Source organism: Barbus barbus, assembly GCF_936440315.1.
Source record: "Barbus barbus genome assembly, chromosome: 27".
NCBI classification, from domain to species: domain Eukaryota; kingdom Metazoa; phylum Chordata; class Actinopteri; order Cypriniformes; family Cyprinidae; genus Barbus; species Barbus barbus.
In genome coordinates, this window is record NC_136755.1 from 8,388,131 (window position 1) to 8,410,766 (window position 22,636).

Genomic DNA, 22,636 nt, shown 5'->3' on the forward strand with positions numbered 1-22,636 from the left:
ATAGAGTGCTGTGAAATGACATTTTTGTAGGCCAAAACCTAGAAATAAGTTAGCATATTTTTATTTTCTTTTAGCATTTCCTGTTTCATCATCCTGAAATCAATGTTTTTTGGTTAAATGTCTGAAACATGGTCTGTGGTGAACACAAGCTCAAGATATTTTCACACTTTATTCTATGACATAATATAAAATAATACCCCATTTGTGTTTTTTAAAGCTTTTACTGGTCTTGAAAAAAGCAGTTGCTAACCAGTGGCTAAATGGGACAACAAAAATTGCCGAGGACATTAAAGATCACACTGAACAGGTAAATTCATCTACTCAGTAGTCACCTCTGCAGCCTCGTTGTGTTTATCATCACACTCTTTCAAGCTATTCTAACTCAGACTTTCAGGGAAAATGTTTTAAAGACTTAAAGAGTTGTCAAAGCTTAAATAAAGAGTTCACACAAAAATACAAATTCTGTAGTCATTTAATTACCTTCAAGTTGTTCCAAACCTGTATGATTTACTTTCTTCTGTTGAACACAAAACAAGATATTTTGAAGAATGTTGGTAACCAAACAGTTGACGGTACCCACTGACTTCCATAGAATGGTAAAGAAATACTATGCAAGTCAATGGGTACCGTCAACTGTTTGGTTACCAACATTCTTCAAAATATCTTGTTTTGTTTTCAACAGCTAAAAGAAAAATCAGACAGGAACTTAGGTCTTTCTGAAGGTGAAAAATCAACAGTGAAATTTTTTTTGTAAGAATCAGAAATTTTTGTTGGCCACAGAGCTTCTTTTCCGCAAAATTAAGAAGCCAGAGGAAAAATACTATTGACTTTTTATTTTTTTGGACCAAACCAGAGAGCAAATTTTCAGGCAGGCCAAGAAAAATAAGTCATTATTAAAGTGCTTTACGGAATTAATAGATTTTTAATGAATAGGATTAATGAGATTTTAAATTAATCAACTGGATTAACACAAAACACACAAATTTTAAATAAATCATTATAAGCACTTAATTTAATTAATTCAACCCATTTTAATAAATTATTCACTATTATAGATGAATTACTAGAAATAATAATTATTATAAATACCATAATGTTTTTGCTATAAATCACTCAGCCCTAAAAAAATTAAACCCTTTTCATTAGCACAATGGTCAAAATAAAACCTGTTAGCAATTACCTGTTTAAGCATTACTGGGTGTGCTCGGGTCATTAAGAAGTGAATGATCTGAAATCACAAAACGCATGTCAAAGAACAAACCAATCTGCAGAGCAACAGGTTGTGGGTTACAGCGACTGCGCTTACTCTCACCTGCTGTGCAGTTATGCCGTTAGCGATGGCCTGCTGCACCGAATCTCTGGTTACCTGTGCAACCACCAGGTTTGGAAAGTGATACAGCATCTCGCTAAATAGAGCTACTAGTGCAATCTGGAGTTCAGAGTCTGTCAAAGAGAGATGAAGGAAGCTTGTTTTCCTTGACTGATCTTGTTCAGTGTATTGCATTTTAGACAAGTCGGTGTGTGTGATGACATACTTGTATAGGCATATACACGGTAATTTGTTTCTACAACGATGAAGCCTGTGTCTCCTGTTCCTGGTGTGGCTCCGAGTACAGAAGAGGCAGAGTTTAATGTGACCCCTGCAGCTAGAGTTATGGCCAACCTGGTAGGGTAGTACCTCCTTGACTTCCTCTGTGAAGAGATGATGCAAATTGGTGCAACTGCTTTAGTTATATTTAAAGTCAACTTTCCAATACAATGCATTTAAAGTCTTGCACTTTTAAAGTCAATATTTGTTAGATTACTCTAAAATTCTAACAGCACTTTGACTGTCACTAGTAATCAATAAATAAATAAGTTATTAATTTTACATATATACACACACTACCATTCAAAAGTTTGGGGTCAGTAAAATTTATTTTGAAAAAAAATGTATATTTTTCAATTCATGAAGTGTCAATAAAGACATTTATATTGTTGCAAAATATTTCTATTTCAAATAATGCTGTTATTTAGAATTTTATAGTCATAAAACAATGTAGGGATGCACGATATTATCGGAATCGGCCGATAATGGCTTTAAATGTAAATATCGGCATCGGCCTGATATGAAAAATTATGCCGTTATGTCTTGCCGATAAGAGGAATGGGTTAACTCTCATATGCTCAGGGTGTGTTAGTGATTAGATCACGTCAGCAGTGTGGCTCGTTCTTGAAGCAAAGTTTTTTTCTGAATGGTGATTAGATTCACTGTTTTCAATTGCTGCATTTAAAGTGAGAATGGCGCGTTCGGTGTGTGATAGAGTAAACGGTGATAGCACCTGCAGCGGCAGCAGCGGCAGCCTCCCCCAGGTACTAATGCCCGTTCGGTAATGAGTTTTAATCTGTAGGGGGCGCTGTTGGCCTACTTCTATTTAAGTTAAATGTAAAATAGCCTACACAAATAACATTTAGACTGTATTAAAGCAGAAATTGATGTCATACAATTAGTATATTTTGATTTAAAAAGGTCAGAAGCTATAGCTTACATGAAAAAAAAAAAAAAACAAACAAACGTCACTTGTAAATTAAGTAATTTTATATATACAGATTTATTCATTAATGTGTAATGCGTTTTATTTTTTAAACAAATCATAAGCTACAAAAGGTTTTCAGAAATTGTACAACTCTTTAGACCATCTACAAATGTTAAATCTTAAAACAAAATGTTAGGGGTAACAGCATCTTTCTGGGAAAAAAAAATGCAGCGATTGTTATAGTTTATTTATTTTCAAAGCTTCAATGTACTTTCAAAAAACTAAATTGTTTATTTAATTCTAACAAATGAGTTGTTAAAAACTAACCAAAATAAAAAATATTTTGCTTATAATTTCTGCACAGAAGAGACTTGGTGTTGTTTCCAAACAAAAGGAAATATATCGGTATCGGCCAAAATTCGTTTTTGTGGAGACTGTGAATGTATCACAGTCTCCACAAAAGCATGAAGCAGCACAACTGTTTTTAATAATAATAAATATGATTTGTCTTGAGCAGCAAATTAGAATGATTTCTGAAGAATCATGTGACACTGAAGACTGGAGTAATGATGCTGAAAATTCAGCTTTGTATCACAGGAATAAATTACATTTTAAAATATTACCATTTTACTGTATTTTTAATCAAATAAATGCAGCCTGGGTGAGCATAACAGACATCTTAAACATAAAAAAATAAACTTTATTTCTTACTTTTGTGTGTGAGTGTGCATACAAATACAGTGGTGTGATTCTGTTTTTATTTTATTGCATATTTTTCACACTTGAATGATTCAGATCAAACTAATTTTAATATTACACAAAGATAACCCGAGTAAATACAAAATGCAGTTTTAAAATAATGATTTATTTTATTAAGGGAAAAAAGCTGCCCAAACCTGCCTGGCCCTATGTGAAAAAGTAATTGCCCCCTAAATCTAATAACTTGATTGCAGCAACAACTGCAATCAAGCGTTCGTGATAACTGGCAATGAGTCCACTCTTCTTTGCAGAATTGTTTTAATTCAGCCCCATTGGAGGGTTTTCAAGCATGAAAGGACTGTTTAAGGTCATGCAACAGCATCTCAATCGGATTTAAGTCCGGACTTTGACTTGGCCACACCAAAACCTTAATTTTGTTTTTCTTGAGCCATTCAGAGGTGGACTTGCTGGTGTGTTTGGGATCATTGTCCTGCTGCATAACCCAAGTGTGCTTGAGCTTGAGGTCACAAACTGACGGCTGGACATTCTCCTTCAGGATTTTCTTATAGAGTGCAGAATTCATGGTTTCATCAATTACAGCAAGTCGTTCAGGTCCTGAAGCTGCAAAGCATCATATCATCACACTACCACTAGGGATGCACCGGATGACCGGCCATAAATTGGAACCGAAAGTGCGCACGCGTGCACACTACATTGTAATCATTCGCGAACAAGTCATATGTGTGGAAGACATTCGGCACAAGCACAACAAACACAGAAAAACAGATACCAAGAAGCGAACAGCCGTGGGTGTACTGGTGCACAAATAAGAGCCACTTTCCTGCGCTGAAGTTGTGCGACCGTATCTGTCCGCGTCCTTCAAAAGCGTAGACAGTGAACATTTGTTCAGCTCAGCTTCTTATGAACTTGTGACAAAGCAAAAATACTTGTTTTTGTAAAGAAGATCTTGCATGAGCTTTTGAAAAGACAGAAGTAAACGCCAGTTCTGTACATTATTTTTATTTTACCTTAAAATTACATTGACTTCATTTGATTTAAAAAGCACCTGCTGTTGCATCTTTGTTTTACTCATTGCACTAAACCTTATTTGATTTAACCTTTTGGAATAATTTATATAGCCTACTTTGGTTTTATTTAGTTTAACTGGTAAAGACTTTTTTCTTTACACCAAATGAAAATTGAAAAGAAATGCTGATTAAGTAACATCTTTGTTTGGACTGTTGAATGTGTGCTGATTGTGTTGTTTGGATTGTAACTATGCAGTTGTTGTCTTTAATTTCACATGGTTACAGTTAATGTTTTCATTTAAGGCCAATTGTATGTAGTTTCAACCCAATTTAAAAACAAAAGCTAAATGCTGATGTCAGTATCATCTATGTTTGTATTGAGTGTACTTACTGCAGTTACTGCCTTTAATTTCAGATGGTTGCAGTTATTGTTTTCAATAGCCAAAAGCCAGTTTGGCCTGTTAAATACCAAATAAACATCTCGTTTATGTATACTTTCATTCTTGTTTGTTGCTTACAGAAAAAAATAAAAATCGGAATCGGTCAGTTTGCTTGTAAAAAATCTGTATCGGAATCGGCCATGGAAAAAAAAAAAAAAAAAAATCATAATCGGTGCATCACTAACTACTACCACCATATTTGACTGTTGGTAAGATGTTCTTTTTATGAAATGCTGTGGTGGTTTTATGCCAGATGTAACGGAACACACACCTTCCAAAAAGTTCAACTTTTGTTGCATCAGTCCACAGAATATTTTCCCAAAAGTCTTGGGGATAATCAAGATATATTTGGGCAAATGTGAGGCGAGCCTTTGTGTTCTTTTTGGTCAGCAGTGGATTTTGCCTTGGAACTCTCTCATGGATGCCGTTTTTGCCCAGTCTCTTTCTTATTGTTGAATCATGAACACTAACCTTAATTGAGGCAAGTTAGTTCCTGCTGTTCTTTAGATGTTGTTCTGGGTTCTGTTATGACCTCCTGGATGAGTTGTCGTTGCGCTCTTGGAGTAATTTTGGTAGGCCAACCACTCCTGGGAAGGTTCACCGCTGTTTTCTCCATTTATGGCTCTGACCGTGGTTCGCTGGAGTCCCAAAGCCTTAGAAATGGCTTTATAACCCTTTCCAGACTGATATATGTCAACAAGTTTCTCATCTGTTCTTGAATTTCTTTAGATTGCACCATGACGTGTTGCTCTTTAAGCATGCTTCACTTTGTCAGAAAGGTTCTATTTAAGCGATTTCTTGATTCAACAGGTCTGGCATTAATGAGGCCTGGGTGTGTCTAGTGAAATTTAACCCAGCATTCTAAAATAATCTGGTTAATCACAGTTCTTTCATGATTTAACAGGAGGGGGTGATTCATTTTTCACGTAGGACCAGGTAGGTTTACTTGTTTACATGTAGCCTTTTTCTCTTAATAAATGAAATCATCATTTAAAAACTGCATTTTGTATTTACTTGCATTACCTTTGTGTAATATTAAAATTTGTTTGATGATCTGAATCTTTTAAAGTGTGACTAATTTGCACACTGCACTGTACATTTTTATTATTATCTATATTTTATATGTATGGTTTGATCCTCACACAAAGCTAGTCAGCACTTTTACTTGATGACTGACCTTTCTTTGGAAAACCAGACCAAACTCTCGTAAATGTTGCAAAAATGTGAGCAGAGACTCACTCATGCCCTCCACAGAATAATCCTGCAAGAAAAACAACAAATCACACTAGTAAAAATCAAAACATTTTAATAAGCAAGCAAGCAAATCTACTTTATGGGACTATAGCAGAATGGCTTCTTTAATTTAATTACGATAAGTAATGGCTTTTATCTATGACTCATGTGTTATTCTTGACATTGTAAAAGCAACACTCACCCTACCAAGAGTGGAAAAACTCAGTTGGAACAAAAAGGAAAGAATCTCCACCAGGTCCATTGCTCTTGACTATGAAGGAGAAGATCAGACTGTTAATAAGGAGGTGGAGCCAGATTTTCCAACACACTAACCACGTTTACATGCAGCCTTATAATACAATCAGAATAACAACTCAACTGAATGAAAAGTCATTATGTAAACACCTTGAGGGAATAAAAACTATCAGACTGAAGGAATAGGAGCGATTGGCATGCAAACATCTGTATCTGACAACTTTCACAGTCAGATTCAAAAATACGTTGTGCGCATACGCAATGCAGTGCAGACATTCTCTCACCCAGTGAAATTACTCCCATCCAGATGTCTAGTTATTAAAGGCCATATGTTTTCATTAGATAGAGACATCATTTTGGGGTGCTTTTATAAATTCTTAACTTTTGTTAAGCAAAGTTAGCAAAGCAAGAAGAAAGCCACTTTTTTTCAATATGTTAGAAAGGCAAACGCACTGCTATACCATGCTAAGTTGTTTATCTTTCTTCAACAGCACTCAGAAGCTACTCGCTGTTATTGCACTTTTTGCATGCACATAAATTTTATTCACAATTTCAACTGGGTACATGTGAATCTGCTGTCAGACTATTTATCCTGTCCCTGTCTGTTGTGCTGCTGAGAGGTTTGCGTTTGTAGCTCCGCTTTATTGAATCTTTACCTTACTTTCACTCCCTGTTGTTTAAAGTGATCACTTAATTCCCACCATATTTCTGGCATTATCTATCAAACTAATTTGATCGTTCGCTTTTTAAAACCGAGTGCAGCGCATCCGCTGGTTAGCTAGTTACTCGCGGTTCCATTCGCGTTTCTATTCGCACCCATTTTCTTTTTTCTCGCTCCATTTTCACGAGTTCAAACAACAGTAAGTGGTAAGTTAAGTTGGTATCATTCATCAGTCACGGTGAGTAATGGCTACTTCTGCTATTGTTGTTTGCACTTCATGTCACATGTATGGTTTATCTCTCTCTGTCGGCGATGAGGGATTCACATGTGATAAATGCAGGGAAATAGTTAGGCTGACAGAGAAGGTTTCAGAATTAGAGACACGCATCCAAACTTTAGTTGAGGATAGTAAGAATGTGAGGGCTGTAGATACTGCATTGGATGCGACTAGCTCAGTTCTCAAAACTCTGGCCATTTGATAATACCTAGAATATCAAAATTGACTGCGGGCGGCAGATCCTTTTCCTATTTAGCACCCAAACTCTGGAACAATCTACCAAATACTGTTCGGAAGGCAGACACACTCTGTCAGTTTAAATCTAGATTAAAGACACATTTCTTTAACCTGGTTTACACATAACACACTAATACACTTCTATTATTCAAATCCGTTAAAGGATTGTTAGGCTGCATTAATTAGATCAACCGGAACCGGGAACACTCCCCATAACACATGATGTACTCGTTACATTGTAAGAAGAATGGCATCTACGCTAATATTTGTCTGTTTCTCAGTCCGTGTCAGGATCAGATGGTGGATCAGTGCCGGGAGATGATGTATGTGGCCCTGATCGTCGGCGGAGGCCGAACACCTGGATGAGCCCCGGGGACATATCCCCAGTCAACATAGCCACCCGATCCAGTCCGTATCCAGCCCAGATGGTCACTGCAGTCACCAGATCCAGTCCGTATCCAGATCAGATGGTGGATCAGCACCCAGAGACGACCTCTACAGCCCTGAACGTCAGCGGAGTCCAGGACACCGAGATGAGCGCCAGAGACAGATCCCCAGTGAGGACCCCACCACTTAGACAGCCATCGGGAAAGACCACTGGAACCAGTTGAGCCCTTACAATCTGACTTTGCTGCAGTTGGAATTTAACTGCTGGTTCGTTTAGCCCCCCCCCCCGACTGAGCCTGGTTTCTCCCAAGGTTTTTTTCTCCATTCTCTCACCGATGGAGTTTTGGTTCCTTGCTGCTGTCGCCTCTGGCTTGCTTAGTTGGGGACACTTCATTTCCAGCGATATCGTCGACCTGATTGCAAAGACACTATTTAAACTGAACTGAGCTAGATGATGACATCACTGAATTCAATAATGAAATGCCTTTAACTGAAAATCTTTTTTTTTTTTTATCTTTTCATTTTACATTGACACTATTTTCCTTTTTTGATATTGTTTTACATTGTTAAAAGCGCTATATAAATAAAGGTGACTATTCTGTGCATGTAAACCTTCATGAGACATATATCATAATGTGGGGTATATTCAGGGCCAGATTTACTAAAGGGCAAATTAGCGTGAAATCGCAATCCCATAAACACGTCGATGATAATGGAGAGTTCGGCGGTTGATCTACTGACAATATGCAAATGAAAGAACACAGACAAATCATACCATAATGACCCAGAAGAGATGAAAACTGCATAATTTTTAGTAAGGGTACATTTAGTAAGCATAATTAAATGTAATTAATTATAATTAAATTAAACAGATCATTTTTAAATGGTCATTTTGGACCTGGTAATGTATCGAGTAATATTAGGTGACAAAAATACTTTTGTTAAATTACCTATGAAGTTACATTAGTGTAAAAAAAGCTTGTAAAATGAATTTGAGTCATTCCGTGTCAACTCAACCAGAGGTCCCCGGCTCAAATTTTTGATTTGCTAATATTTTTTCTGAAGATAGATAAACATGTATAGTGATGAAAGCCAGAATATTAAATGTCATGGGTGAATATTTACCAAGTAATCCACTGTTTTGTAGAGGGGGGGTCATAATGTCAATTTTCACCTGAGATTCAGAGCCAATTTACAGGAGGGTACAAATGACAGCATCATAATGTTACTTTTACACAGAGACTTGTAGGTCTATTAGCTGGTGACTGAAAAATTTTCTGTTTTGAATTTTTTGGTACGAAACTTGGTGACTTATGGCATTTGAACATTGTACTCTTGATGTTTTAAAGTGTAACTTCTTCCTTGCCGTCCACTTTTTTGCTGCATTGTAGTTGAATTATTGTCATTTAATACACAGAGCCGTAGTTCGCTGACAAGCTACGCAATATCGCATTCAAAATCGCAGATGAATCTCATTCGATTCTCATTGCTTGTCAGTGAACTACGGCTCTGTATGTATTAAATAACAATAATTCAACTACAATGCAGTAAAAAAAGTGGACGGCAAGGAAGAAGTTACTTTAAAAACAACATCAAGAGTGCAAAACAGACACATTCACGCACACACACACACTTATGTAATTAGAATTGTATTGTTTCCCTCTATCAAAACAATATGCATGGAAAACACATCTGAGTGCAAAAAATGCACTGAAATAGTCAAGTTGAGCCACATTACCTTGCTTTCTGTAGTCTATTCATAAGATTCTTTACTTGAATCAGTTTTAGAGATATTTGGAAGAAAGGTTTCGGTTCATTTTAACAGCTTCTGAAGCTACCAAGAGTTTGGATATGCAGTATCGTAACATGTTTGAAACAATTTCCACGCCATAGGAAAGTGTGGTTGCTTTTTCTACACATTGCATTCACATCAATAAAACAAAGTTTGCCTCACCTGGATTAATTATTAGGATTTATTTTAATTTTTTATTGTTAGAAACTGTGAATCATAGTCATAGATCAAGTAGTATCTACTGCTAAAGGGTATATTTGGCAGAATCACTGATAGTACCTCAAACATTTAAGATCTCTCACATCTCATAAAAGTGGGTTTGCGCTGGTGCAAACCATTAGTAAATCTGGTCTTTAAATGTATAGACTCTATAGGTCATGCACTGACCTGTGCTGTTTTGAGGTACTGCAGGGTGAAGTACCACAGCTGAGACGCTGTGTCCAGCAGCAGGAACTGAAACCCTGCTGATGTGATACAAGGAGCCTCGCCAGCCTCGCTGAGAGAGGAAAAAACAGATCAGGATCATTGTTTGTCTACCCTTCTTGTCTGACCTACTTTAGTTGAGTGATGGCGTGCTCTACTTCTTCATGAGCCCGGCCTGTGTGAGGAGCTGGGCCAGATCCTGGCTGACGGCTGCACTGGGAGAGCCCACCATGAAGTGAAGGATGACCTCCCAACGCTCCATAGCATAGCGGTCGAGACTTTCGACATCCCTCGCGTGACGATCGGGACCCAGGTTGCTGCCTTCATCTGCCCATGGTTTACCACTGACAAAGTGAACATTAGTCTAGTAAATCTGCTTCTACAACATTAAATATGGTTCTTAATCTAAACTGTGTTCCTCACCCGCCTAGAAGTGCTATTCTCAGGTTGTCTTTGAACACAGGGTTGAGCACAAAGCCTTGAAGTCCACCTTGAAGGTGCTGACTGTGCCAGAGCCGTAGGCCAGTTAACACTGACACGCACTGATCGTGGTCTCTAGGAAAAGCAAAGCAACACATACCTTTAAAATGAAAGTAATGCATGACACTACTGTTCGAATGTTTGGGGTGGGTAAGATGTTTTAGTAAGACGTCTCACCAAGGCTTCATTTATAGTAATATTGTAAAATATTACTACAATTTAAAAGAACTGTTTTCTGTTTGAATATACTTCATAATTTATTACTGTGATGGCAATGCTGAATTTGATCAGCTATTACTCCAGTGTCACATGAGCCTACAGAAAACCTTTTAATATGCCGATTTGGGTTACACTTTATTTTAAGGTGTCCTTGTTACAGTGTAATTATACATTAAAGTACTGAGTAATATTAATTAACCACATGTACTTACTATATGGTTAAGGTTAGGTTTAAAGTTACTTGTAATTATGCAGAATTTATTATTATAAAACTAGTAAGTACGTTACATGTGTAACAAGGACACCTTAATATAGAATGTTACCCCAATTTGTATTAGGATGGTAAAACTGTTGTACTATTGTACTTACTTTTGACTGTCTTTTTTAACCCACAGCGCGACTGCAGCTTGCGGGAGTGGATGATCCAAAAACAGCATCCGCATCACATAATTCTTTGCCAGTGATGGAAGTTCCCTGTTTGAAGATGAATGAGTGAGGTTACACAATGGTTAATGCTGATTGGCTCAGTTTTAGTATTATTATAATAATAATAATAATAATAATAATAATAGGCACAATAGGGACAATTAAGGCACATAACATTTATGAATGTTATATCAGATAAAAAAAACAAACCAAGTGGCACCTTAAATCTGATATATGTTAGAACTATCATATACGGGGAAGTCGTGGCCTAATGGTTATAGAGTCGGACTCGTAATCCAAAGGTTGTGGGTTCGAGTCTCGGGCCGGCAGGGATTGTAGGTGGGGGGAGTGAATGTCCAGCGCTCTCTCCACCCTCAATACCACGACTGAGGTGCCCTTGAGCAAGGCACCGAACCCCCAACTGCTCCCCGGGCGCCGCAGCATAAATGGCTGCCCACTGCTCCGGGTGTGTGTTTACGGTGTGTGTGTGTGTGTTCACTGCTGTGTGTGTGCACTTTGGATACTTGGTCGTACGTCACTTTACTTTTATGTAAAAATTTTGTTGGCTTGAAAAGTATGTTGTGCATTCTTCTTTAATAAATGCCACTTGTATTATCTAATCAAATGACATTCATACATGTAAATATGCATGTATATTTAAAGACTAAAGCCAGATGGACCTGTAGACTGCCAGGCATGTTGCAGGGTGATTGTAGAGCCTGTCGAGGATCTCTGGACTCAATTCCTTTAGATACTCATGCAAGTTCTTGCACTGCAGCTGGACTCGAAGCTTCATCTGTTTATACAGAAGAACGAAGAGGCAAAGGATGACTTGCATTATGACTTATTACTGTAATGAAAGGCCATGGTGAGTGATAAAAACAGCGCCATACTGTTTATATATATAATACATGTCAATTATCATATTGTAACATTTTTGCAAAGGAATCTGTAACTGAGGCGTTAGAGCACATTCAATGGCTATAAGTTATATAAACAAAAATACACTGAAATCACAAGTCAACAGCAACGAATACAATAGAGACGATATTTCATTATGTATCATTGTGCTTATTGTTGCGTGCAATTAATGATTACAGAAAAACGTACAAGTGTGTTTTTCGCTTTAAAATATATTTAATATACAGTCAGTAGGCTTACCTTGTTTCACATGCGTCAGGGAGCGCATTAGATGAAGTGAATCATTTTATTTCTTCACAAGCATTCATGCACGTATTCAGTACTAATAGTAAGAAGCCATGTTGAATGAGCACGTGACCGCCGAAACGGAGTCTGATTGGTTCACGTGCCGCGCGTAGGGAGGGTAAACTCTACTTCTTCGTAAACTTATATAAAAATAAGTATTACTATAAGGATTTTTTTTAAAGCCATTATGTATATTTAACGTAAACTATATAGTATAAAATCAAAATCAGCCCTGCAAAAAAAAAAACCAAATTTTTCTTTTTTATTATTTACATATAAACATGTACCTAAGCATTTTTAATATTTCATACTATTTAAATTCTGGTAACCAATAAATGTAAATGCCAACAGCAGCAGTTTTCTCATGAATCTTCCTTTTCTTGGAACCTGTAACAGAGAAATCAAATGAAAGATTTCTGCCATCAGTGCACATATAGACCTAATGATCACTTAAAACAATGACTAAACAGCATTCAGAACATCCTACTGGAACAAGTATAAATTGTGTGTTTAAGAGCATAACATGTGAATTACCTGCAGTGTATGCATGTGAAGAAGACTGTCTGTCCTTCATCTGCAGATCTCATCTGTCTCGTGTGATAAACCATTCCTTCTTTATTACAGCGGGAACATCTCCTGTCAATCTAATGTAAAGTTTGTGGAAGATGAGAAACAGGTGAAATGTCTTTGGGTGACATTCCAAACAGAACCAATACTATTTAAGAATCACTGTATTTTTAAATAACTTACCACTGGCCCCTTCAATTCAGCGTCCTCTTCGCTCTCAACAATGCTGGAGCTCTGATCCAGAGGATTAAACACCACCGAGGATTTAATAACTTGACCTGTGAATTCTGAGAGAGAACCGTACAGCTAACTTACTGATTTATCATAAACCTCTGCTGCTGGGTGTAGTGTCACATCCAAAATATTCAATAACTCATGTTTCTCACCTCGAACTGGGATTTTGAAAGAGCAACGTGGGCAGGTAATAGTATTTTCCCTGCCAGGCACAGGAAGAATATTCCCACATTCCGGGCAAAAGTTGAGATCACCACTAAAACATGACATTTCTGGAAAAGAACACTGATTTATACACTAGGTTCAAAACAAGATGAGTCAGGATGCGTGTATCCACATAAACAGAACTTACTTATTCAAGCTCAAACACAGCGGTCTTAAACGTGCAATATCTACGCTGGTTTCAATAACAATAAGAAGATTAATCGTCTATAATCTGAGATGTCTCTTCTCAAGGCAGTTCCACATGTTGGGTCCTTCATAGAAACAGTCGATTAGTCGCGGATTGATGACGCCGTCGCCAACCTATCTAGCAGGTGCAGTGAAATTCAACTGCTTCATACAGTATTTCGAGGTAACTACGATTATTTAGTGCTATAAAACAATCAAAATAAACACGGGAAGCGATAACAGATTTTATAGTCCGTCAGAAAACACACGGGAATGTTGTGCTGTAGTCAGTGTATGGCCCGCTGTGTCTCTGGGGCTAAATGGAAAAGCTACAGCTAATATATAGTTTGCTAGTTTGACCTGCCCCCTTAATTACTCGCGTATTAATTAAGATAAAACGGCAGCTTTAAATGAATGTGCATTTTTAGGAATTGTGATGCTAGAGAATGTGATTTTTGTTTATCTGGCTTTTATCAAGTCGAGTTAATTCTAATGTAATTTATGATGTATTGTTACTTATAATTATGTTATCAAGTAAAATTATATATAGTTTATAGTATTTTTTATTATATTTGATAACATTATGTGTGTGTCTGTCAAATAAAATGTTAATCATGTTATAAAATCTAATAAAATAAATATATATATGTGTGTGTATATATATATATATATATATATATATATACACACAAACACATACATATACATATATATATTTACAAACACACATAGAAAATATAGCTGATGATAGTAGATATGAGATATTGATTTATTACATTACATAATGATTAACAGGAAGAGGGACTGTCACTGTATTATTCATTTACTTTGATTACTTATGTATTTATTTGTTTTCTTTTCCCAATCTCTCCACAGGATGACGGAGAACGACGTTGAGAACGAGCTGTTGGACTATGAGGAGGATGAGGTTGATGCAGGGGGTGTCGGGGACACGGGCCTTGGACACAACGATGGTGGAATATCCATCAGGAAAGAAGGGGTCAAAGGGTCATATGTGTCCATCCACTCCTCGGGATTCAGGGATTTCCTTCTCAAACCAGAACTGCTGAGAGCTATAGTGGACTGTGGCTTTGAACATCCATCTGAAGGTGAGCAATTCAACATGTGCTCATATAAGGGTTTTTGTTTTCAGAATATTTAAAGATATTTGTGTGTGTGTGTGTGTTTTTTTTTTTTTCTCTTCCAGTTCAGCATGAGTGCATTCCTCAGGCGATCCTGGGGATGGATGTATTATGTCAGGCCAAGTCTGGAATGGGGAAAACGGCTGTCTTTGTGTTGGCCACCCTTCAGCAGCTGGAGCCAGTGACCGGGCAGGTAATGGCAATCTTTTTAAAGGCTTTGAAAACAAAGAACTAAGACATAAATAAAATGATTTGTCTGAGTGTGCTTTATGTGCCATCCCACAATTTTTGGGGTTGACCAGTGATTGCTTTCACCCAGGTATCAGTGTTGGTGATGTGTCACACCCGAGAGCTGGCTTTCCAGATCAGCAAAGAGTACGAGCGCTTCTCCAAATACATGCCCAGTGTCAAGGTAAGAAGACAAATTTACAAATCTAGGAACACTTTAGTTCAAATGTTTCAGATTTACGAAAGCAGGCTATATGAGGACTACTTACTTTTTAAAATCTCTTCTGATCTGTACTGTACAAGAGGTTGTGACATATAAAAAAGGCTCTTTTTCCATTCTTGTGTTGGAATTTCAATTGGAAGAGCAATTTACTGAATTATACATTAATTACTATGAAATTCAGTCACATCACAGAGGAATTTCATTAGTCTACGTTTGGAACAAAACATTACTGTTCAAAAATGTTGAGCTCAGTTAGATTTTTCTTTAAAAGAATGAATACTTTTATTCATCAGGGATGCATTAAACTGATCACAAGTGACAGTAAAAGACATGCATAGCGTTATAACAGATCAGTTCAAATTAATGTTGTTCTTTTGAACAATATACTCATTAAAGTATCCTGAAAAAAAATTATCAAATTTTCCACAAAAATATGGAGTTTTCAACATTGATAATAATAAGATTCTTGAGCAGCAAATCAGCATATTAGACTGATTTCTGAAGGATCGTGTGACACTGAAGACTGGAATAATGATGCTGAAAATTCAGCTTTGCATCAGCAATAAATACATTTTTAAAATACATTCAGATAGAAAACAGTTATTTTGAATTGTAATAATATTTCCCATGATTACTGTTTTTACTGTATCTTTGATCAAACAAATACAGCCTTGAGAGACGACTTTTGCCTTTTTTGCCTATAGCACCAAAAATAATCTATTCTGTAGATCTATTCTGATATGTCATATGTAATGAAAAATATATAAATGAAATACATTTTTAAGAGGCATTTAAAAAAAAAATACAATACAATAGAATATTTATGTCATCTAATGTTTCTTGAAATACTCCACGTTTATGGGTAATCTATACTGATAAATGAACTGTATAAATAAAACCTACATTTGCAGTTACACTTCGATACACTTACACTTCTTGTTTGCTATGTCATTGAATTCCAGGAGCTGAATTGATCATGATCTGCAAATCTAGCAAACTTTTTAATATTGCTTTTAATATTTACAAACTTTGCTCACCTTCATGTGCTCTCACTGTCTCTCTCCCCCAGGTGGCAGTGTTCTTTGGTGGTTTATCTATAAAAAAGGATGAGGAGGTTCTGAAGAGAGAGAGCCCTCATGTGGTGGTGGGAACTCCTGGACGCATTCTAGCTCTGTCTCGCAACAAGAGTCTCAACCTGCGCCACATCAAGCACTTCATCCTGGACGAATGCGACAAAATGCTGGAGCAGCTTGGTGAGCAGAATTAAATTATACTCAATTCTGTGCAGTACACACACACGCATTTCTCTTTAAAAGCTGTAGGTGAAACAATAGGCATTATTCTACTGTTCCATTGTTATCACATGATCTTTAAACCAAAAATAATCAAATTTTTAATAAAAATGTGTAAACATTGCACAGTTTTCCGCGCACACTATCCATACTGACACTATGACAGTGACGTGACATACGGCCAAGTATGGTGACCCATACTCGGAATTTGTGCTCTGCATTTATCCCATCCAAAGTGCACACACAGCAGTGAACACACACACCATGAACACCCGGAGCAGTGGGCAGCCAATGCTGCGGTGCCCAGGGAGCAGTTGGGAGTTCGGTGCCTTGCTCAAGGGCACCTCAGTCGTGGTATTGAGGGTGGAGAGAGCGCTGGACATTAACTCCCCCCACCTATAATCCCTGCCGGCCCGAGACTCGAACCCACAACCTTTGAATTACGAGTCTGACTCTCTAACCATTAGGCCACGACTTCCCCATGTACTGTACTGTGCTGTTCCAAACACAGCTGTGATAATTATTCATTTTAATAATGTAAATGCTTTGTTCTTTTACTGTCCCCTGCAGACATGCGGCGTGATGTTCAGGAGATCTTTCGTATGACCCCTCACGAGAAGCAGGTCATGATGTTCAGTGCCACCCTGAGTAAAGAGATCCGTCCTGTCTGCAGAAAGTTCATGCAAGATGTAATTACGCCTCTCCTACTTCTACCATGTCAACAGCTCCTTCCTTTCACAAGACCACCTCATACACACCTGAAAGAGCAGGCTCAGGAGTGGGATCCATTTACGGCCTCCCTGAGACATCGTAACACTAAATGCCCTTCTCTGCTGACCGTTTGATAATCACAGACTGTTAACTAATAGAGGCATGGCGAAAAAGATGTTAAGTCCTTAATCCCAGCCTCAGCTGGCAACGCTGTGTCGGCATTTGGCAAACACGGTCACACGTCCGTTTGGCCAACCGATAATGCACCATCCATCAGGCTCAGTCCACTGTAAATTTAAATAGTTCCTTTAACAACCTTTTCTAAAGCCATGAAGAGTCCATCCAATGTATTTAAACAGGATAAGAGGATGTCTTTAAGGGAAGAAATCTAGTGTATCTTCAAATTCACTTAAGAGCCATAAAATTCAAAACATAAACGCATCTTTCAAAATCATTTAGGCGTTTAGAGACCAAAAATCCTTCACGTTTGAGTATTATTTCACTCTCAGTATCTATTTAACAAGACAAATTGCTTTAGTTCCTGCTCGACTGTAATTCCAGCCTAGAGATCTGTCCTCAAATAACCTTTAATTAAGAGGAGAAGCACTTGTCGGAGCTTCATGAATTCTGTTGTCAACTGCCAGAGACTCTCGAGGGGCACAAAACTTAAACCGATAAAGTGGCGGCCCAACAAAGCAAGCCAGCTGCTAAAAACTACATAAGATTCACTACAAACTGGCACTCCAGGGCTGCAGTTAATTACTCTTTAACAAAGCAGACGGCAGGAATAAAAGGAAACAAAAGATTTAGTCTTTGGCAGCATAAATCAGTTCAGGTGGACCAACCAATGATGGAACAGCTCTTCATCAATCCAGCTGACAGTCTCTGATTAGAATGGTTCCTCATCTGCCCCTAAGAGAAAAGACAAACTGTCTGTCGCTAAGTTAAAATCAAGGCGATAAAACTGGCCCGAAGCGGTGGAGAAAGAATGCGCGGGTGTGAGGGACAAGAGAAGAGAGAGAAAGGGAGGATTAAGCTGCGGAAGACCGGAGCGAGAGGGATGAGATGATGAAGAAACTTTGATGAGAGAGGAGACATGCGCGGTTGTAGATAGAGACGCTCTTGAAGAACCGTTAGGTGGCCATTTGCAACAAAGTTGTGACTCAAGAAACCATAAATACAACTTTGAGCCCCTTTTAAATATTCGGAATGACTTGTGTCATTGACCATTGAGTCATTGAGCTTTAGACCAGCTCAGCAGCAAATAGAGGATATATTGACAGACAGTAAAGATAGATTTGCCTAAACATCTCGAAGGTAAGTGCAAATGTGCATTTAGCAGTGCTACTGTGTCAGACACGGTCGGAGGTGGAGTTTAGCGCTTCTGTCAAGGGACTAATAGTTATTGAATAGGATTTTTAATCTCAGTCATTTTCCATGGCCATCATTGTTTGCTATTATACGCAAAAACGTTTTAGCTTGTTTTAGTAACCCAGATCCTAAAACATAAGTCTACCAGATCAGATCAGATTGAGGATGTTCTCTGTATATTTAGTTAAACAATCTGGTACATGAATTTGGCCTTCTGAACCTCGCACTGCTAAATGTTTAACAGTGTTGCAGTATTGTGTGAGGTGGTTTATGAGTGTTTAAAGTCAACATGAAAAATCAGCATTCATAAATCAGAAAGGCTGGATTACATGCAACAGTAGCCTAAAAGTCAGGCTAAAAAAAAATAATTTGCCTTTTTACATGTCCGACTGAAGTTGTACCTGATCTAGATAATGCAATTGTACTTCGCTTTCATTTAGCATGTACACACAGGAATCCGACTACAATTGGCCTTGTACTTAATGACTCTATGGCTATTGTTTGAAGTTGCGGTTAAACAGAAGTAGCGACAGATCTTTTCTTAACACTTTTTTTAAGTTAAGAGTTAAGCGAAAAGAAGAAAATGTAGGATGGGCTTGGTTCAATCCATTGGTTGTTGACTGGATGGAGGCAGATCTTAAAGCAAGCTTACAGTTTATTGCAGATTAAATAATTGGAAAAGTCTGGCTAGAGAGATTTCTCCAATTCGCCAAAAAGTACAATAGCTGCGAATTGCCCAGGGAGATGTTGCTGTGGCCTTGGTGAAATCATCCAAGTTATGACATTTTAATGAAAGGCCACAGAGACAAATGTTTTTGGTTTTTTCTGTGGAATAATGTGCACTGATGAATCGGTCATATTATGAACAGGAGTATGTATTTTGAAAGCAAATAGGGTTTTGATTTCATGTTGACTTTATTCTACTGAAAAACTCTTGTTTCCGAGTTCTAACATTTCTGTCAAACTGCACATTGATTGATGTAACAGAAGTAGTTTTACTTTGTGTTCCTCTATAGTAGAACTGTAGTTTTTGAACGTTTATTAAGAAATAGCACAGATAAGATTTTAGGCTTGATATTGGTAGCTAAAAGTAGCCTAGGACAGCAGGGTAGCATTTATCAACGTGTTGAGACAGTAAGTGTGTGTGTTGTGTCCTCATTGGCTTGGGACGGGAGGGGAGGGTGAATCTAACCCCCATCCCTTCTCTTCCCTCCCTTTCTCCTACTGTTTCATAACTCTCTCCTTTCTAACACCATGTTCTCCTTCTCATTGTCGTCTCCTCCCCCACCACTGTCCTTCTCTAAAATCTTTATACATATTTTGTCCTTGTTTTTCTTTGTTCTTGTGTCTTTCTTTCCCTTTCCACCCATGCCGTCACACTGTCATAAACACCACTTCCTCTTTCACTCCTTTGTAACATTATAATCTGCACCACCCTCGTTTTGTCAACTTTCCTGTATGTGTCTTCACACAATCTTAACCCCGTGAACCTGCACGCTCCTCTCCCACCCCTCCTCTCCTTCCCCCTGCTTCCACTGGTTGTCCTAGCCGATGGAAATTTTTGTGGACGACGAGACCAAGCTGACGCTTCACGGCCTCCAGCAGTACTACGTCAAGTTGAAGGACAACGAGAAGAACAGGAAGCTCTTTGACCTCCTGGATGTGTTGGAGTTCAATCAGGTATCTCAAGAGTCCAGCAGGACACACACAAAAAGTCCCCAAACTCTTAAGTCGATGCAAACCGAGAGTGACTTCAGAAAGAGACGCATTTATTTTTGCCGCTTTCTAGGAAACATTTGCATATCTGAAAGCGATGCACTCTGGTCATTCACATGCTTTAATGCAAAATACAACGCAACCCATTTGAATACAGATTTTTTTTTATCTAATTAAATGCAAACTACAACCCAATGGAATGGAATAGATGGTAAAATTGTGTGAGGATAAAATGCAATTGACAGCTGGCTGGTACAGTTTTACAGCTGTTTAGTATTGCAGGTGGTGATCTTCGTGAAGTCCGTGCAGCGTTGTATTGCTCTGGCTCAGTTGCTGGTGGAGCAAAATTTCCCTGCCATTGCCATTCATAGAGCAATGCCTCAAGACGAAAGGTAAAAAAATGTTAATGTTACAGTTATGATTGTAGGATTTTTTTTTTAGGTGCTCATCACATTTGAGACTCTTATTATTATCCCAGATTAGCTCGATATCAGCAATTCAAGGATTTCCAGAGACGGATTCTGGTGGCCACAAACCTGTTTGGCCGAGGTATGGACATCGAAAGAGTCAACATCGCCTTCAACTACGACATGCCTGAAGATTCAGACACATACCTGCACAGGGTTGGTTTAGTTCATCTGAAAGTAAAAAAAGCCAAGTTATGGAGAAAGAATCCCATCTGAACAGCTTTAACTTTTCTCATTCCTTCAGGTTGCAAGGGCCGGCAGGTTTGGAACGAAAGGTCTGGCCATCACCTTTGTGTCAGATGAGACTGACGCCCGCACTTTGAACGATGTTCAGGACCGGTTTGAGGTGAACATCAGCGAACTTCCAGAGGAGATTGACATCTCTTCATATAGTGAGTGTTAATATTCAGTCTTTAGAGCTGGTTTTAAAGGGATAATTCACGAAAAAATTAAATTTGCTCATTTATTCAGTGTTATTTCAGAATCCTGTTCAACTGCCTTTTTTTCTGAAGAACACAAAAAAAAGATATTGCAACAAACCAAATAATATAACAGAAATCGAATTTTTGCGTTTTTGTTAAATGGAAAATGTCGAAATTGTCTAGATTTAATCAATGTTTTGAGGAAATAAGGCAAAACAGTTCTTATGTTATCTGAATTTGTGCACTTATGTAATTTTCTCCTTGTGTATCTGTTTCTCCTAGTTGAACAAACACGATAAAGACAACAGAACACAAAAGGCAGCAGTTTCTTCGGAGGATGCATGGCATTGTAGCAACTGGTAGCAACAGAGAGTTTTTCTGTCACATAGACTGTTATGGTGTTAGTGAATAAACCGCTCATATCACAGTATCCTATAATGTAGTGGATTTCTCAATACCTCCTCAGTAGTTCAGTTTGATTTTGCTTGTTGACATAAAAAAAAAGCATTGTTTTAAATGTTAATATTTTTCCTCCCAATATGAATAATTTGCTTGTTTTTGAATTTTGTTTTTTTTATAATGGAGAGGCATAATGTTTGTTTTCTGTTGTGAGAGGAGGCGTTTTCATCATTGGATTATTATGGACCATACAGTTGATTGTATTGATGTTAAATTGTTTGAAAGTTATTCAATATATTAGCAGTATATGCTGAATGCTTGTTACCAGTGAAGTAGGTATCAACGAAATGTGTTCAGTGTATGTTCAGTTGCCAGACAAATGGCCACTTTGTTTAAACTAATGCTTGTTAAACCAAATAAAGTATGTTTGTTTAATTTACAGACACTTTGTTTTCAATGATTTAAACGTTAGTGTTCTCACACTTTCGTTTGTAAGACTTCAGAGTGGTTCACAAGACTTTTGGTTGGTACCTAAATAGTCTAAATTCAAAAGTTAACTTCCCTTGTCCCCAGTTTTGCGTACTGATGACAAACAAGACATTATGCTGTGCACTGGAAAGAATGGTTCACTAGATCTGTGCACGAGAGAGAGAGCGGAACACAGAAAATTAAGGACTCCTATGACTAATGAATTCAGACCTTAAGAAGTCATTTACACAGCAAAGGTGTCACAGAAGTGCTTCTGAAGCAGCATTTATACAGTCTTTTTTAATGCTGCTCTGAGATGGCATGAATGCATTTACACCACTATTTCAACTATATCGATACTAGGGGGTGATCAATTATTCAGTCTGTCCCTGTCTGTTGTGCTGCTGAGAGGTTTGCGTTTACAGCTCCGCTTTTTTATTGAATCTTTACCTTATTTTCACTCTCTGTTGTTTAAAGTGATAATATATAACTTAATTCCCACCATATTTCTGGTATTATCTAACTAATTTGATCGTTCGCTTTTTAATTTAATTCGCGCCTATTATTGTTTTCTTTTTTCTCGCTCCGTTTTCACGAGTTCATCAAACAACAGCAAGTGGTAAGTTAAGTTGGTATCATTCATCAGTCACGGTGAGTAATGGCTACTTCTGCTATTGTTGTTTGCACTTCATGTCACATGTATAGTTTATCTCTCTCTGTCGGCGAT

General features: G+C 37.8%; 3 protein-coding genes and 1 long non-coding RNA gene across 6 annotated transcripts in view; 2 read left to right on the forward strand and 2 right to left on the reverse strand.

The window, feature by feature from the left end:
• LOC306847624 overlaps nt 1-8,350 on the forward strand; it is an 11,033-nt gene extending 2,683 nt beyond the window's left edge. Inside the window, exons 2-3 of the long non-coding RNA XR_013782172.1 lie at nt 218-307; nt 7,628-8,350. This is a non-coding gene — a long non-coding RNA (uncharacterized lncRNA). The remainder of the gene's footprint in view (nt 1-217; nt 308-7,627) is intronic.
• LOC306847620 (general transcription factor IIH subunit 4-like) overlaps nt 1-12,364 on the reverse strand; it is a 13,570-nt gene extending 1,206 nt beyond the window's left edge. The window contains exons 1-11 of the mRNA XM_079381665.1: nt 12,235-12,364; nt 11,754-11,869; nt 11,017-11,121; nt 10,372-10,503; nt 10,107-10,292; nt 9,913-10,021; nt 6,119-6,187; nt 5,861-5,944; nt 1,536-1,692; nt 1,313-1,443; nt 1,181-1,228 (exon numbers count right to left, since the gene is read on the reverse strand). Coding sequence (XP_079237791.1) covers nt 1,181-1,228; nt 1,313-1,443; nt 1,536-1,692; nt 5,861-5,944; nt 6,119-6,187; nt 9,913-10,021; nt 10,107-10,292; nt 10,372-10,503; nt 11,017-11,121; nt 11,754-11,869 — 1,137 coding nt within the window. The 5' untranslated portion in view covers nt 12,235-12,364. The remainder of the gene's footprint in view (nt 1-1,180; nt 1,229-1,312; nt 1,444-1,535; nt 1,693-5,860; nt 5,945-6,118; nt 6,188-9,912; nt 10,022-10,106; nt 10,293-10,371; nt 10,504-11,016; nt 11,122-11,753; nt 11,870-12,234) is intronic.
• Nucleotides 12,235-13,582, reverse strand: LOC306847623 (DNA-directed RNA polymerase I subunit RPA12-like). The gene is made up of 5 exons (XM_079381671.1): nt 13,433-13,582; nt 13,233-13,352; nt 13,030-13,133; nt 12,814-12,923; nt 12,235-12,666 (listed from the first exon to the last, which is right to left on the reverse strand). Exons 2-5 carry the CDS (start codon nt 13,348-13,350, stop codon nt 12,642-12,644), a joined length of 357 nt encoding a protein of 118 aa, XP_079237797.1. The 5' UTR covers nt 13,351-13,352; nt 13,433-13,582; the 3' UTR covers nt 12,235-12,641.
• LOC306847621 (spliceosome RNA helicase DDX39B) lies at nt 13,573-21,885 on the forward strand. Of its 3 annotated transcripts, none has more exons than XM_079381666.1 (11): nt 13,573-13,654; nt 14,347-14,579; nt 14,678-14,805; nt 14,932-15,024; nt 16,133-16,316; nt 16,926-17,044; nt 19,986-20,117; nt 20,436-20,545; nt 20,632-20,776; nt 20,865-21,012; nt 21,325-21,885. In XM_079381666.1, the coding sequence occupies exons 2-11, from the start codon at nt 14,348-14,350 to the stop codon at nt 21,339-21,341; spliced, it is 1,308 nt and encodes a 435-aa protein (XP_079237792.1). In that variant the 5' UTR covers nt 13,573-13,654; nt 14,347; the 3' UTR covers nt 21,342-21,885. The 3 variants fall into 3 exon arrangements, with proteins under 3 accessions (XP_079237792.1, XP_079237794.1, XP_079237793.1); XM_079381667.1 differs by having other exon boundaries at nt 13,579-13,616; XM_079381668.1 differs by lacking the exons at nt 20,436-20,545; nt 20,632-20,776; nt 20,865-21,012; nt 21,325-21,885 and having other exon boundaries at nt 19,986-20,424.
• The last annotated feature ends 751 nt before the right edge of the window (nt 21,886-22,636 follow it).